This window comes from Garra rufa, chromosome 8 (genome assembly GCF_049309525.1).
Source record: "Garra rufa chromosome 8, GarRuf1.0, whole genome shotgun sequence".
Lineage (NCBI taxonomy): Eukaryota > Metazoa > Chordata > Actinopteri > Cypriniformes > Cyprinidae > Garra > Garra rufa.
Window position 1 is genome coordinate 26,329,577 of NC_133368.1, and position 15,545 is coordinate 26,345,121.

Genomic DNA, 15,545 nt, shown 5'->3' on the forward strand with positions numbered 1-15,545 from the left:
ACACAAAACAGGTTAGGCTGCCGCAAACGGACATGCACTAGTACGCGCAACTGGATGAGGGCATAATCTGTGTTATTCACTCGTGTTTTGGCACACACAGCACACGAGGCGCATGTACACACACGCTTGCGGCCGTAGCCAGGAGCTGTTTGCAGTAGAGTGTTATTGATGGGGCTGTGGGAGTGATGGAGAGAGAGATGCTAAAGAACAACGCAGCAGATGCGCTGACAGTTGTTCACAGGCAACCTTGTGCATGTTTAATACCACCCCAGCTGATCCTAGGCCTGCTGAACACAGGAGAGCACAGCTCCCATCCAGCGTGCATGTGTGTTTGACAAAGCCATCTTTGCCCCCGCAGCAGCACATGTGAGCGGTCCGTGCATACGGAAAGATATGGGGAGGGAAATCACATTCAGCTGAACTAGAAGTGGGTGAAATGGTGCGGTAATGCATGGTCTGAGAGCAAGACGGCAGTCTCAGCTGTTAAGATGCGTTCATATTAGAGAAATTTCATCAAACCATGCAACTTTCTGTTGGTCAGTGTGACCAACTTGAACCCGTTATGAAACCTCACGCTAAATTCCCAATCATGCGGAATTGTATTCAAATGACTGGATTTCATCCATGAAAATGCACATTTAACCTGCACATTTGTGACCCTGGACCTCAAAACCAGTCTTAAGTAGCACGGGTATATTTGTAGCAATAGCCCAAAATACACTGTATGGGTCAAAATTATTGATTTTTCTTGTATGCCAAAAATCGTTAGGATAATAAAGGAGAAGTTCACTTCCAGAAAAAAAATCTACAAACAATTTACTCACCCCGTTGTCATCCAAGATACTGATGTTTTAATTTTCTTCAGTCGTAAAGAAACTGTTTTTTTGAGAAAAACATTTCAGGATTTCTCTTCATATAGTGGACTTCTATGGTGCCCGTGAGTTTGAACTTCCAAAATGTGGTTTAAATACAGCTTCAAAGGACTCTAAACGATCCCAGCTGAGGAAGAAGGGTCTTATCTAGCGAAACAATCGGTTATTTTCTAAAAAAAAAAAAAAAAAAATTACAATTTATACACTTTTTAACCTCAAATGCTTGCTTGTCTAGCTCTGCATGTACTCTGTGTTAGAGGTCTTCACGGGTCCAAAAATTCATACCCGAACCCGAAGAGACCCGTAAATGTCCTGGACGGAACCGACCCGGACCCGTATTTTATTTTAAAGTGGGACCCGAACCCGTGAAGACCCGAAATATACCTTAAATGTACTAGTTGGACCCGAACTCGGCTGGGAAGACACAGACCCGACTGTACCCGATCGGCACATATTGCACAGCAAACTGCTAGTTCTATAAATAAGTTGTGAAGGAAAAAAAAACTTTTTTGGCGTAAACTACTGTTAGTAGCGTTGCATACAGACCTCCTTCAGTACATTTACATGTTAGGCTGTTCTTCTCTCTTGCCGACAGAAAGACCCTTTTTAATCCACTATTCCAGCTTTAATAGTTACTTTAGGGCAGGCTACTCGCGGTCACGGTCGGTGACGAATGACCAATGCAATACTTTTTTCTCTCTAAGTCAACTTCGACCGTTGTGTTTACCCTTTTGAACTACAATACTTTTGCAGATTGTAATAAAGACTCGGCGCAATTGTTTTATTTATTAGTTAATTTATTATAATTAGTTATATTTATTAATTTATAATTAAACATTTTTTTTTTTCCAAAAAGGCACAGAACAATGAATGCGGTAAACTTTACTGCGTGCATCTTCAATAACAGTATCTTCTTCAGTAAGATAAAGCAATACAAAACATATGTTTAGAGCTCCACCTAGTGGTCATCTTATGAAACTTAAAGGAGGAATTCGCACGTATAGCACGAGACAGCTTGATAGCGTAAATAGCTTATTCTGAAAAGAGTGTATTTTTTCCACCATATTTTCTATTATCACTGTGCTCTCTAAGCCGAGCCTGACCAAAAAATTTAAATATAACAAGATGGTTCTTCCGTATTATTATAAACGTAAGAAAGAATGCTATGTGTACTATGGCAGAGTAAAAGCAAAGTCCCTTAAGGGTATTCTATAGTATTTGGCAGAGTTTCTCTATGGCTCTGGTCTTTGGTAAAAGTCGCCAGCTCTGGTTGCCATAGAAACATTTCATGCGCGTTATTTTAATGCAGTGTAAACATCACAGACAACATTAATGTGACTGTTCATTTTCGATCTCATATTTTGTTGCTCATGTGAAATAAATAAATGTGCAAGGCTTTTTATTTCACATCACTCATGAAGGAATCCATGATCACCGACCGTCCGTTTACGTTAACTCCTCCTGCGCTCTGCTTCTCGCTGCTGCGGTCACGCGACACGCGTTTTTATTTATTTAATCTTCTTCTTTTTTTTTTTATTTCCTTCTCACACTTTTCTTATCATAATTTTACAAGATGCAAGTTACAAAACACGTGCAAAGTGGTGACTGACACTGGAAGGTGCGATGTTCTCCGATCGACTCGGGTATTACACACAAGTTAAACATACCCGGGACCCGAAGTAATAGACTTGGACCCGACCCGGACCCGGCTAACCATTTAAAATATAGACCCGAACCCGTACGGGTCCCGGGTCGGGTCCCGGGTCCTCGGGTCTCGGGTCCTCTGTGAAGAGCTCTACTCTGTGTATTCTGGTTCAAGACAGTTAGGGTATGTGGAAAAACTCCCATCTCATTTTCTCCTTCAACTTCAAAATTGTCCTACATCGCTGTTTTACCTTTTTTGTAAAGGGTGTTTGATCCTCCTTGCACGTTCACTTTGTAAACTCCACTATATGGAGAGAAGTCCTAAAATGTTTTCCTGAAAAAGCATCATTTCTTCACGACTGAAGAAAGAAAGACATGAACATCTTGGATGACAAGTAAATTTTCTGCACATTTTTGTTCTGTAAGTGAACTTCTCCTTTAAGCGAAGATCATGTTTCATAGAGATATTTCATACATTTCCTACCATAAATATATCAAAACTTAATTTTTCATTAGTAATATGCATTGCCAAGAACTTAATTTGGACAACTTCTTGGACAACCCTCTGCCAAATGTTGTCCTATCCTAACAAACCATACATCAATGGAAAGCTTATTTATCCAGCTTTTAGATGATGTATAAATCTCAGTTTCAAAAAATTGCCCCTTATGACTGGTTTTGTGGTCCAGGGTCACGTTTAGGCTTGAGTTAACCTCTCTGAATCGAATGTATAACTCTCTATCCATAACTGAAGCACTTACCAGCCGAAAGAATGTGAGGGATTTTTAGGGAATTGTTAAAAGCGAATGCAGGCAGCACTTGTGAAAGTACAATTAGCGGTCATATGCTGTGAACATTTGCCAAGACACACTGAAAAACGTCCAAAAAGGAGAAGTTTTGAGAAGAAGGCTGGAAATCAAGCCATGTATCGCTAAATTCTCAGAGGGTTTCTTATGATAAGGTAGAGATAGATCGTCTTTGTGGTGCCAGTAAAAGAGTGCTTGTTTTCTTTTTTCTTTTTTTTTCTCCACAAATGAAGCGTACCATAAAATTGCGGAGGGCAGAAGAAGGAAGTGTGGGAAGGTTGTGGGCAGGATGGATGGATAGATAGATAGGGCCACTCCTTACATGAATATTTCATTAGCAACCTGTCTGCTGGTCTGGAGCCTTCATTTAAAGCCCCCCTTTGAGGTCTTATTTTTTGCTCCATCTGGACCTGTTAGCTTTCAGAAACCCAACAAGCACCTCTGGCAATGCCACTGAGGAGTCTTAGCAGAACCCAAGCTGTTTCCTTTTAGTTTCGCCTTTTGTCTGATAGTAAACAGGTATTACGGAAAGATCAGTGCGTTCCATTAAATCAGCCTTAAATAAAAGTAATCAAAGGGCTGGAATCAATTTTTCAGAAGTGGGGAAGTTGGAAACGCTTTCAGACAGCTCAATAGGACTTATATTGATGGCCTGTGGGGAGATCCACTCATGTTTGCAACAAATGTGTGCTTTAAAGTGATAGTTCACCCAAAAATAAAAATTCTGGCATCATTTATGCACTCATATATTTTGTGGAACATTGAGATTTGGGATCAGTAAGATTTTTAATGCTTTTTAAAGGAGACTTTTCTGCTCATTTAGGCTGTGTTTATTTGATTAAAAATACAGAAATAAAAATAACATTGTGAAATGTTAATGCAATTTAAAATAGTGGTTTTATAATTTATATAATATAATATAATTTATTCCTGTGATGCAAAGCTGAATTTTCAGTATCATAACTCCAGTCTTCAGTGTCACATGGTCCTTCAGAAATCATTCTAATAACCTAATTTATTATCAATATTGAAAATAGTTTTGCTGCTTATTATTTAATATTTATTTAAAATAGAAAACTTTCGTAACAATAAACATCATTTTTTTTCGTTCTCTCTTTGAAAGAAATTAATACTTTTATTTAGCAAGGATGTGTAAAATTGATTAAAAAAAAGTGATAGTAAAGGCTTATATTGTTAGAAGAGATTTCTATTTTTTTTTTTTTTTTTCAAAAAATCCTGAAAAAAGTATCACAGGTTCCCAAAAAATATAAAGTAGCCCAACTCTTTCCAACATTGATAATAAAAGTAATAAATCAGTATATTAGAAAGATTTCTGAAGGATCATGTGACACTAAAGATTAGAGTAATGGCTGATTAAAATTCAGCTTTGCATCACAGAAATAAATTATATTTGAAAGAATTTGTTTTATTTTGAATTGAAATAATATTTCATAATATTACTTTTTTGTGTATTTTTGATCAAATAAATGGAACTTTAATAAAAATAAGAGACTTTTTTACTCGATTAGTATGTGCTCGCACATAAAGGATGTTTACATCTCATCCTGTGTTTAAAAAACTTAGAAAACATTAAAAATCTTGAAGATATGTTTGTTTTGTTTTGCCCATAAAATGGAACTCAGCGGTTCCCGATATTCCTCAAAATATATTCCTTTGTGTTCCATAGAAGAAACTCATACAAGTTTTAAACATTGTAAAGGTGAATAAATGACAGAATTATCCATTTTTTTGTGAACCGTTACTTTAATTGGTGGCCTGTGGGAAGATCCAATCACAAATGTGCGCTGTAAAGTGATGGTTCACCTAAAAATAAAAAAATCTGTCATCATTCATGCACTCATATCTTTTGTGGAACATATATTCTAAGATATGTTTGTTTGTTTTTATTTTGTCCAAATATTGGAAGTCAGTGGTTCCCAATATTCCTCAAAATATCTTCTTTTGTGTTCCACAGAAGAAAGTCATACAAGTTTGGAACATTGTGAGGGTGAGTAAATCGATGACAGAATGTTTAATCTCTGAGTGAGATATCACTTAAAATAATAATAATAATACAAAACATAAAAATATGGTAAATGTTGTTTGCAGTTTTACCTCTCAAAAAGGACAAAAACATGCTTATGTAACCCCCCCCAAAAAACACAACGTAAGGTATCTCATCGTTTTTTTTTCTCTGAGAGAGAGAACCTGGTGTTGTTTTGCTCGTGAAACTGTTTGAACAGCTAGTGACCGACGGGCCAATCGCATGCTGAGAGCCACCGAGCATCTGCCGGGAGATTTGCATATTAATTGACCCATATTAACTTCCAAAAAAATTGATAGACTCCGAACTCGGCCAACAGATTCATCTGCCCGCGCTTCTAAGCCCTCACCTGCCGATTTTATGGTAGAGTATCACGGTACAAAGACGTCGCGCTCAAAGGAAAGAAAACCTAAAATTGCAGGTTTTGTTAGCGTGTGTAATTTGCGTCGTCTCTTTTCAGCTCTCTCGCCCCGAGGCGGTTTGGGCTTTTTGTGGTTGTTCTTTTCTCCCAGAGTGCAACCTGACTGATAGTTCGCCTGAGATAGAGGTTGACTTCTTTATCTTCCTCGGCGCAACATATTGTGTTCTCCTCTCCTCCTGTCTTTTCTCCTCCTCAGGGTAGCCCAGTGAGCTATTGTGTGTCTCCAGCTCTACGAACTCACACACACACACACACACACACACACACACACACACACACACACACACACACACACACACACACACACACACACACACACACAGGCACTCTGAGGCTGGTAGAGGCCCAGAACAGTTGTCGAGAGAGAGAGGGGTAACATGTGCATGGGGTGGGCACAGATGGTGGGTCTGCGTGGGGGAGGAAGGGGGAAAGGTGGGCCGTCTGGCGGCATGAGCAAGCCTCAGAGAGCTCTCTCTCTCTCTTTCTCTCGCTTCCTCTCCTCCCCTTCTCTCCTTCTTGCCTGTTGCGTTGGGTCCTATAGTAGACAAATGGGAGTTTAATTCAATTAGGGCCAGGCTACTGTTGCCGCTTCACGGCAGGGTCTGTGGAGCACCGCCACCCATTTACAGATGGGTGCACGCTAGATAAGTGCATGCGCACACACTCGCGCCGTCTCTCTCGCTCTCCTTTTTCCACACTAGCAAATATTGGCAAGTAGTGAAATACTTAAATACAAGGAAAACAAAGGCCGCCACAGTACGCACACAGACACACACACCCTCTCCAGGTTTGCAGTAATGGTTCACGCATTGCTGAGTTTTCACTGAGGATCACAGCAGCACAAAAGCGGCCCCTCTCTTCCTGGGCCCTTTGTTCCTCCAGCACCAGTGTGACCTCTCCGGCTGCCTGGCCTTAAAACAAACACGGAGAGCCTCCTCTCCCATCACACACACTGTAAACAAGAGCACTTTCACCGGCCGTTATCTACATTCTGACCCCACAAGAAAAAATAGACCCAATCCAGGCGCTGTCTGTCAGGTTCAAGGCCTTCGCTGATATAAACAGCCTTGTGTGGGAGTCACAGAGTCATTGTTGGAAAGTGTGTAGTTATGTACGGAACTGGTTTTGAAGACCCTGTTGTCATCAGAATTACAGTTTTGTGGTTTTTGGTGGGTGTGCTAGCTTTTAAGGCTGTTTATATGCTAACAAACTCTTGATGAGTTTGACAAGTCTCACTTATAGCAGATTATGGCAGATACATGAATCTGAAAATTCTCTTTCCCTTCTCAGAAAATTGACCAATAATTATTTTATTTTAATGTATTTATTTATTTATTTATTTGTATTGGTTATAGTGCTTATCCTGACAAAATGTAATTTTTCCAACTATTTTATTATATTTTTTTTATGTGGAATGTGCTTGTCCTGGCAAAACATCATTTTCCAACAATTTTGTTTTATTTTATTTTATTTTAATGGAATGCACTTGTCCTGACAAAACATCATTTTCCAACATTTTTTTATTTTATTTTGCTATTTTAATTTTAATTTTTTTTTATGTGGAATGTGCTTGTCCTGAAAAAAACAACAACATTATTTTCCAACAATTTTGTTTTATTTTATTTTGTTTTATTATTTTACGTTATTTTATTTTCCTTTTCCAACTATTTTTTTTTATTGGAATATGTTTGTCTTGACAAAATGTCATTTACCAAATATTTTATTATTATTTTTTTTATAATCGAATATGCCTGCCAAAACGTAATTTTCCAACAATTTATTTATTTATTTATTTATTTATTTTTTTTATTGAAATATGCTTTTCTTGACAAAATGTCATTTACCAAATATTTTATTTATTTATTTATTTATTTTTATAATCAAATTATAATCGACTATTTTCTCTTTCTCATAGACTGCTTAAAGGTCTTTAAACCTAAATAGATATAAATTATATTATATACCTAAAATTAGATACCTTTTATATCTTATTACTATGTCCAACACGTGAAAATTCTATAATTTTCTATCAGATTCCTTTGGATGTAAAAACATCACCCATTATAGATCATCATAGATCAAACAGCTGGCTCAGCATATACATAACCGCCATGCACTTTTCTGAAGCATGAAACAGGTGAAAGTTTGCCCTCCCCTTCCTTTTTGCGCATGAATGGAAGATGGCTGATTTGATTTACATGGATCATTTCCAGGCTATAGCCACTAGGCAGCGACCTCCTTTCAACTGTTTGAAGCCTTACCTAGTCGCCCCCTCCCCCACTGCTCGCTCAGGTGATGCGCACCGCACAGGAGAGAGAGAGAGAGAGAACAGAGCAGTTATTTTCCACCGTCTGTTCCGCCGGGTTTCATTACCGTGGCAGAGAGGCACCTGGGAAAGACCTGCGGCAGGCTGTCTGATTCTCGACATGGATGTGGAATACGCACTCACCTTTCTGTTTCGGCCGCTAGGAACAAACGCAAAGGAGATGAAAGGAAGGGGAAAAGATGGATAGCAGGCGGATTACCTGTGAACAGGATATGTTGAAAAGGTGTGTGAGCCAGCGGAGGTGTCGTTTAGTCCAGATGGATGCGATTGTTGTGCGTTCGGTGCAACAGAAACCTTTTCTGTCAGAAATAATCGAAAGCTTGAATCATCTTTCACTACGTACCAGTGAAATGGCTCCACTGTGGCTTTGGGTTTGCAGGTGTGTCTGCAGTTTTTCCCCCTGAGCACTGGGAACACACTCCGCATGTGAGATGAGAGGATTGTAAGAGATTGTGACAGAGCACACACACATACCTGTCTAAACAGCTAAACTGCTCAGAAGAACATGTGTATGTGTGTGTGCGCACACAACTCCAGGCTATGGATTTTGTGAATCTCTCCCAGTTAGCGGAGAGAGTTTTAGTTTGTCTAAACTGGACTGACACAAGGTATCGTTTCTGTATGTTAAATGTTTGTTTGCTAATGTGTTCCACATTGAAAGGTTCTGCCTGTGTAGCTTGTTGCTCACTTCTTGGTAAGGATGACTCTTGGTACCATCTTGAAATGCATTATGCTTTATTCTCAAAGGACAGCTACCAGAATGATAGGTGGGGTTGCTCGAGAATACGAAACAGCAGAAAGAGAGAGAGAGAGAGAGAGAGAGAGAGAGAGAGAAGGAGCGGAGAAAGGAGAAGTCAGGGCGAGAGAGAGAAGAGAGGTGGCCTCTTTGTCTCTAGGGTGAGCACAATGGACCGTTCACTGCAGGAATTATACGGCAGGACAGCTGCCGGAATGACACACTGAAATGGCAGCCAATAGAATTGCAATGGGGGAAGATCTAAATGGGGTAAAACACATTTAATTGGTAGATATAAAATAAAGTTACATATGGTTATAGTTACATATGGAAAAGTATCGGAATGTTTTAATCATACCTTTAATCATGCTTTGTAGTTTTACTCTGAATTATTCAAAATTGAAAACTTAAAAGTTACAACCTGCAGGAGTTCATTCCACTTTTCAATTACAGATGAAAATCAAACTTAATTATCTGAAAATGCTCAAAAATATGACAAGTTAGATGGATGAAAACAAAGATGTTAGATTTGATATGAATAAGAACTTTTAGTTTCTTCATTCTGTGCTCCTTTTAGTGTTTTTTTTGTCTTTTTAACTTTTTACTTTCACACACAAAAAATAAAATATTTATTTTTATATATTGCAATTAAATTATATATATGCTGAAACTTTTCCAAATATATCTGTAATAAATATATGATGTTTATATTTATTAAATAAATTTTATTTATATATATATAAATAAAATTACATTAATCATAATTTTTAACCATACTTTGAAGTTTTACTGTAAAAAAATATTTTATATTAAATATTTAAAACAATTAATAATTATAATGAAAACATTTATGCTGGTATTTTTATGGTATTTTTAGTGGATTTTATTTATTTAAGTTTATTTATTTTATTTAAGTTACACCCTGCAGAAGTTTATTCCACTTTTTAATCAATTTAAATTCAATTACAGATGAAAATCTAATTTTATGATCTAAAAAATGCTAAAAATATGAGTTTTAAGTTAGAAAAATAAAAACTTCATTCTGTGCTGTTTTTTCTTCTTTTTAACTTTTTATCCTCTCACACGAAAAAAGTATATTTATAAAAAAGGTTTCTATGTATTTATAAAAATATGTATATAATTATAAAAAATATATAAATGAAAACATTTATACTATGACATTTATACACCCTGCAGGAGTTTCCATTCCACTTTTTAATCAATTTGTATTTAATTACAGATGAAGATGAAATTTTATGATCTGAAAATGCTGAAATGCGACAAGTTGGATGAAAACAAAGATCTTGTGTTCCTAAAAAAAAATGTATACTCTTATCATTAATGTGTTTTTGTTTTGTTTTGTTTTAAACTTTTTACTCCCACGCAAAAAAAGTCCACAAAGCCATACAATATCTTGGTCACACATCTGTCAAACCCATGTGACCTTAGAGGCAGAACGTTTGATGGATTGCTTTGAGTGTCCATCACTTGCTTTTCTATCACTCTCTCTCTCTCACTCACACACACACAAAGGCAAAGTATCTGCTTGACAGAATTCAAAACATGCCTGTTCCCTTTTCCAAAATGGTTTTCAAACCTCAGCGTTTTCTATTTCTATTTGTGTCGTGAGAGAATCTATGCAATTACAGTAAAATTAGAACATACTTGCAGAACAAACCATACTGACTTTCTGTAAAAAAAAAAAAAAAACAATCTCAAGCATCCACGCAAGTATTCAAGCTATGCCGCTCGGAATGTGGATGGCTAGCATATGCTGTCGAAAAACACAGAATACAAGAACAGGAAAATGTGATGTAAAGAGTTTAGTGTTTTGTGTGGGCTTAAAGTCAAACCACTCAGCAGTTCACTATTATTAATATTCAGCCCTGACCTCTGTATTCATCCTCTTGATTCTTTTCCCAGTCCTCCCACTTCTTTCTTTCTCTTCAGAACACTCCCACCATTCAAACTCTGAATGATTGGCCGCAGCTTTTTAGCTCCGATACCAAAATTCAGGGCTGCCTCTCGTACCTGCGCAAGAAGTGCACTTATTAGTGAAATAAATGGCCGTGCGAGAGCGAAAAGGAAGAGATGTGGGAGGAGGGGGGAACAGAGGAGAGAAAAAGGCGAGATAAAGTTGCTTTACGTCCAAGGTATACTCGGACCACACAAAGAGGCTCTCATGTCTTACTTTCAACCACTCCCTTTATGTCTCTCTTTTGCTTTCTCTCACTCGCCTTCTCCTTTTCATTCAAGGAGGAGGGGGTCTTCACCCTCGGCCTGAAGTCGCTCCTAAATAATCCCGCTGGTCACACCTCTTAGTTAGAAAGCTTTTTGTCCCACGCCCCTCACCCCCGCCATACCACCTCACCCCACTCTTTGGTATTCAGCCCGGGTCAGTGCATTTCGACCATCCCTTGTACCCGAGATGGTTCCCCTTTTAATTTGCACCTGTTGCGCAGTTGTCCGGGGGAGCAAATGCAGCCCCACGAATCAGACAAAGATCATATTATGATCAGATACGTGCGGCTAATCTTCACGTCCTCTGGCGAGAGCCGCCAAAGGGAAGCGCTCAGCCTTTTTTGCATGGGAACCTGTGAAAAAAAGACGTCATTGGTATTTTTTTTTCTTTTTTTTTAAAGTGAATAGGCTCCTAGGGAGAGATTAGGGGTAGTTAAGGTACGGAGGAGGGAATGGAGCGTTCCACAGCCCAGTCAAGTCCATTTGACGCCAACGAACTGGGAAATAGAGCACGGATGGAAGGGAAAGTTTGTTGTTTTTCAAAACTCTGTGTTCGGGAGAGGGAGAAAATTGTCCCGAAATCAGCAATTAGGTTTTAATCTAACCATTAGAGAAACTTCCCACTAGTTCTCACTGCTTTGGCAGCATGCCTTTGAGATAAGGTGTTTAGAGAGCCTGGGGAGATATATGCTGTATTAGGCAAGGAAAGAACTTCAAATGAACCTGAACGTTAAACTGCTGTTCCCATGATGTAAGCTTCATAGTTTATTAGACCCTCACCACCTCTCACCACTAGACTTTTGTGGGGTTTTGGTTTGCTTTATCATGTTCTCTCTTGTTGTATATCAAGCAGCAATCTGGTCTAGTGTGGTTTTCATTATCTTGACATCCAGAAATTGAAATTTAATGTTATTGCATATATATATATATATATATATATATATATATATATATATATAATCCAGTGATCAAATCAGAATTTTCAGCCTCATTACGCCAGTATTCAGTGTCACATGATCATTATAAATAATGAAAATCATAAAGAAATCATTCTAATATGCTGATTTATTATCACTGTTGAAAATAGATGTGCTGTCTAGTATTTTTTTTAAACCTGTGATATTTTTTCCAGGATTCTTTGATGAATAAAAAGTTAAAAAGAACAGCATTTATTTAAAATTAAATTATTTTCTAACAACATACACTACCTTTTAAATGTTTGGGGTCAGTAAATCTTCATTCTTTGTTTAATAAATAATTTTATTCAGCAACAATGTGTTAAATTGATTAAAAAAAAAAGTGATAGCAAAGACTTATATTGTTAGAAAAGAATTCCATTTTAAAGAAATGCTGTTCTTTTTAACTTTTTACTCATCAAAGAATCTTAAAAAAAACTATCACAGGTTCCAAAAAAAAAAAAATTGTAATTATAAGTATATCAAAGTATAAAATAAGTAGCACAGGTATATTTTTAGCAATAGCCAATAAATACATTGTATGGGTTAAAATTATTTTATTTTATGCCAACAATCAGGATAGGATATAAAGTAAAGATCATGTTTCATTAATCTATTTTGTAAATTTCCTACCTTAAATATATAAAAACTTAATATTTGATTACTAATATACATTGCTAAGAACTTCATGTGGACAACTTTAAAGGCGATTTTCTCAGTATTTAGATTTTTTTGCATCCTCAGATTCCAGATGTTCAACTAGTTGTATCTCACCCAATATGTCTATTCTAACAAACAAGCTTATTTATTCAGCTTTCAGATGATGTATAAATCACAATTTTGAAAAATTATGACAATTTTGAAAAATTATGATATTTTGTGGTCCAGGGTCGCATTTATATTATTTATTTAATCACTGATTCGGGATAGGTTAACGAAACCTGTAATTGTTTTTTTTTTTCTTTTCTTTTCACTGGTAACCTGTTGGCCTGTTCTGACTTTATACCCATGTGCTTACTGAATATGCTTATTGAAGAGGGGTAACATGCCTAGATTGTAGCCATATAGCCTGAGATGAGCTTAAAATTGAAAGAATAACACCTGAACTCTGTTCTGTTTTCAGTGCTGAGTTATGAAAATGTGGTGGATGCCGGTTCAGGGTCCGACGAGGAGGACAGACTCCTTGGTTCTGAGGGCGAAGGCAGTCCAGCAGGTGTGCCGAGTCTGGAAGCCTCACCCCGGGTAGCCCATGCCCTGCTCTCCTGCCGGGGAGATGAAGAAAATGAAAGCCAGGATGGGGCAGGAGCCCACGTCTGGCGCCACGGAGACCTGAATGGTTCAGGTAAGAATGAGTGCTGAGAATAACATATGAAACATAGCCGAAGTTAAAACATTTTTTCAACAACCGTGCCATTTTCATATTACCATTACAGAGCGGCTTTATTTATTAGGCCAACACCTAGCAGCTGTTTGGCATTTTTGATGTCATGGCAACTTTTAGACTCTTAGCTCACATTTCTACTTTGGTTTCTAAGTTTTGTCACAAAGTAGGTTACACCTAATCTTCAGTGCCTCATCACTGTCTCCACACCCCTTTCTTCTGGCTTCGTTTTGACTCACCCACCCAAAACCAAAAGCGATCAAGATCACGAACAAGACCCAAGCTAGTGAGGCTTTAAAGACAAATTCTCTTAATTAGGATCGCAGAGCTATCATTTAGCATGAGCGTGCCCTGCTGAAGACTCATTAAAGGCCTTAAATGAAATTTTTAGCATTATGATGGCCATTTACATACATAATAGGCCCACAAATCCCTGGGCCTGGCTGACAGTTACAGAGTGAAGGGAGAACTCATGCGAGTCGCCCGGTTCGAAAAAAATAAAAAAAGAAAGAAAAAACCCCGACCCCCAGCAATCAGTCTCGGCTAATGACTAAACCATATGCATCACTTAACTTCAGAGAGTGTCACAGTCGCAGAACTAAACAGGGTCTTCAGGGATGTGTCACTCGCTTGAACAGTGTTTTGTTTAGTCGATGTTCACACCGCGATATGCTAGATTAATGAACGTCATCCGAGTTTATTTGAAGGCCACGCCTCTGGCAGCGTAGCATTATTTTATTTCAGTGATTAAATATGAAGGTATGAGTCTGCTTGCTTGAAAAAAAAAAAGTGGTATATGCAACGTCTTAAAAGAGGCTGCATGAATCATCTTGTGTGGTTCTTCCTCTTTTATCAGCTCACTGTGGTTGCTAGAGAAGATGCACCTCAAGTCTCCTGCATATGCTTTGCTAAGATGACTTTTGGAAGTGACTCTAATTTGCATTTGTCTGATTTATAAATAAATGCATACATTTTTAAAATAAAATTTCCATTACAAATTCTATTATCAGTATTGCAATTTGATTGAAAACCAAATCAAATTTTATTACAATTCAAATGAACCATTTTAATATATTTTAATATTTCCAGTCTTCACTGTCACGCGAAACACAGCTGATTTGCTGCTCAAGAGACATTTTATATCATTATCAATGTTGAAAACAGCTTAATATTTTGGTGGAAACCATGATACATTTCATTTTTATTTTTCAGGATTCTTTTAATAATAGAACATTCAAAAGAAAAGCAAAAATAGAAATCTTTTGCAACATTGTAAAGGTCTGTACTGTCACTTTTAATCAATTTAATGTCCTTTCTGAATCTAAGTATTAAAAAAAAAGATTTACTGACCCAGTCTTTCTTAGTGGTACTGTATATATCAGTGTACTAAATGCATCTTATATAAGTGTAGTTTTACTTTTTCCACAAGTTCTAAAGTTCTAAAACTATTTCCAGGCTTTAAAAGAATCCAAGTATAAATGTCTTTTTTTTTTTTCACAAAAAAAATTATTGGCCAAACATTTTTTAGTGGTACTGTATATATCAGTGTATATGTTTTCTTTTCTCTGTTTTTTACATTTTTCACAAATCCTAAAACTTATTATTTATTTCTAGGCTTCAAAAAAAAAAAAATCCAAGAATATTTTTTTTTTCTCCCTAAAAAATAAATTAAATAAAAATTAAAAATACTGACCCCATGTATTTTTGTGGTATTGTATTTATCAGCATATTTATATATCTTATATAAAGTGCCGTTTTACATCAGAACTTTAATTAGTTTTACAAGTCCTAAAACTTTGCTTATTTCAAGGCTTATATGTAACCTTGGACCACAAAACCAGTCATAAGGGTCAATTTCACGAAATTGAGATTTATAAATAATCTGAAAGCTGATTAAATAAGCTTTTTTATTTTAAATATTTGGCCAGGATACAACCATTTAAAATCTGGAATCTGAGGATGCAAAAAAAATCTAAATATTGAGAATGTATTCAATGTATTTTTGGCTATTGCTACAAAAATACTTGTGCTACTCAAGACTGGTTTTGTGGTCCAGAGTCACATTCTAAAATAAAAAAATGTATTTATTACTAGACACAAAGAAATTTGTTTCTTATT

General features: G+C 36.8%; 1 protein-coding gene across 3 annotated transcripts in view; it reads left to right on the forward strand.

Moving 5' to 3' along the window:
• zeb2a (zinc finger E-box binding homeobox 2a) overlaps window positions 1-15,545 on the forward strand; it is a 55,348-nt gene that overhangs the window by 28,117 nt on the left and 11,686 nt on the right. For all 3 annotated transcript variants that reach the window (XM_073845362.1, XM_073845363.1, XM_073845364.1), the window contains one exon: window positions 13,170-13,388. In XM_073845362.1, the coding sequence (XP_073701463.1) occupies window positions 13,170-13,388 (219 nt within the window). The remainder of the gene's footprint in view (window positions 1-13,169; window positions 13,389-15,545) is intronic.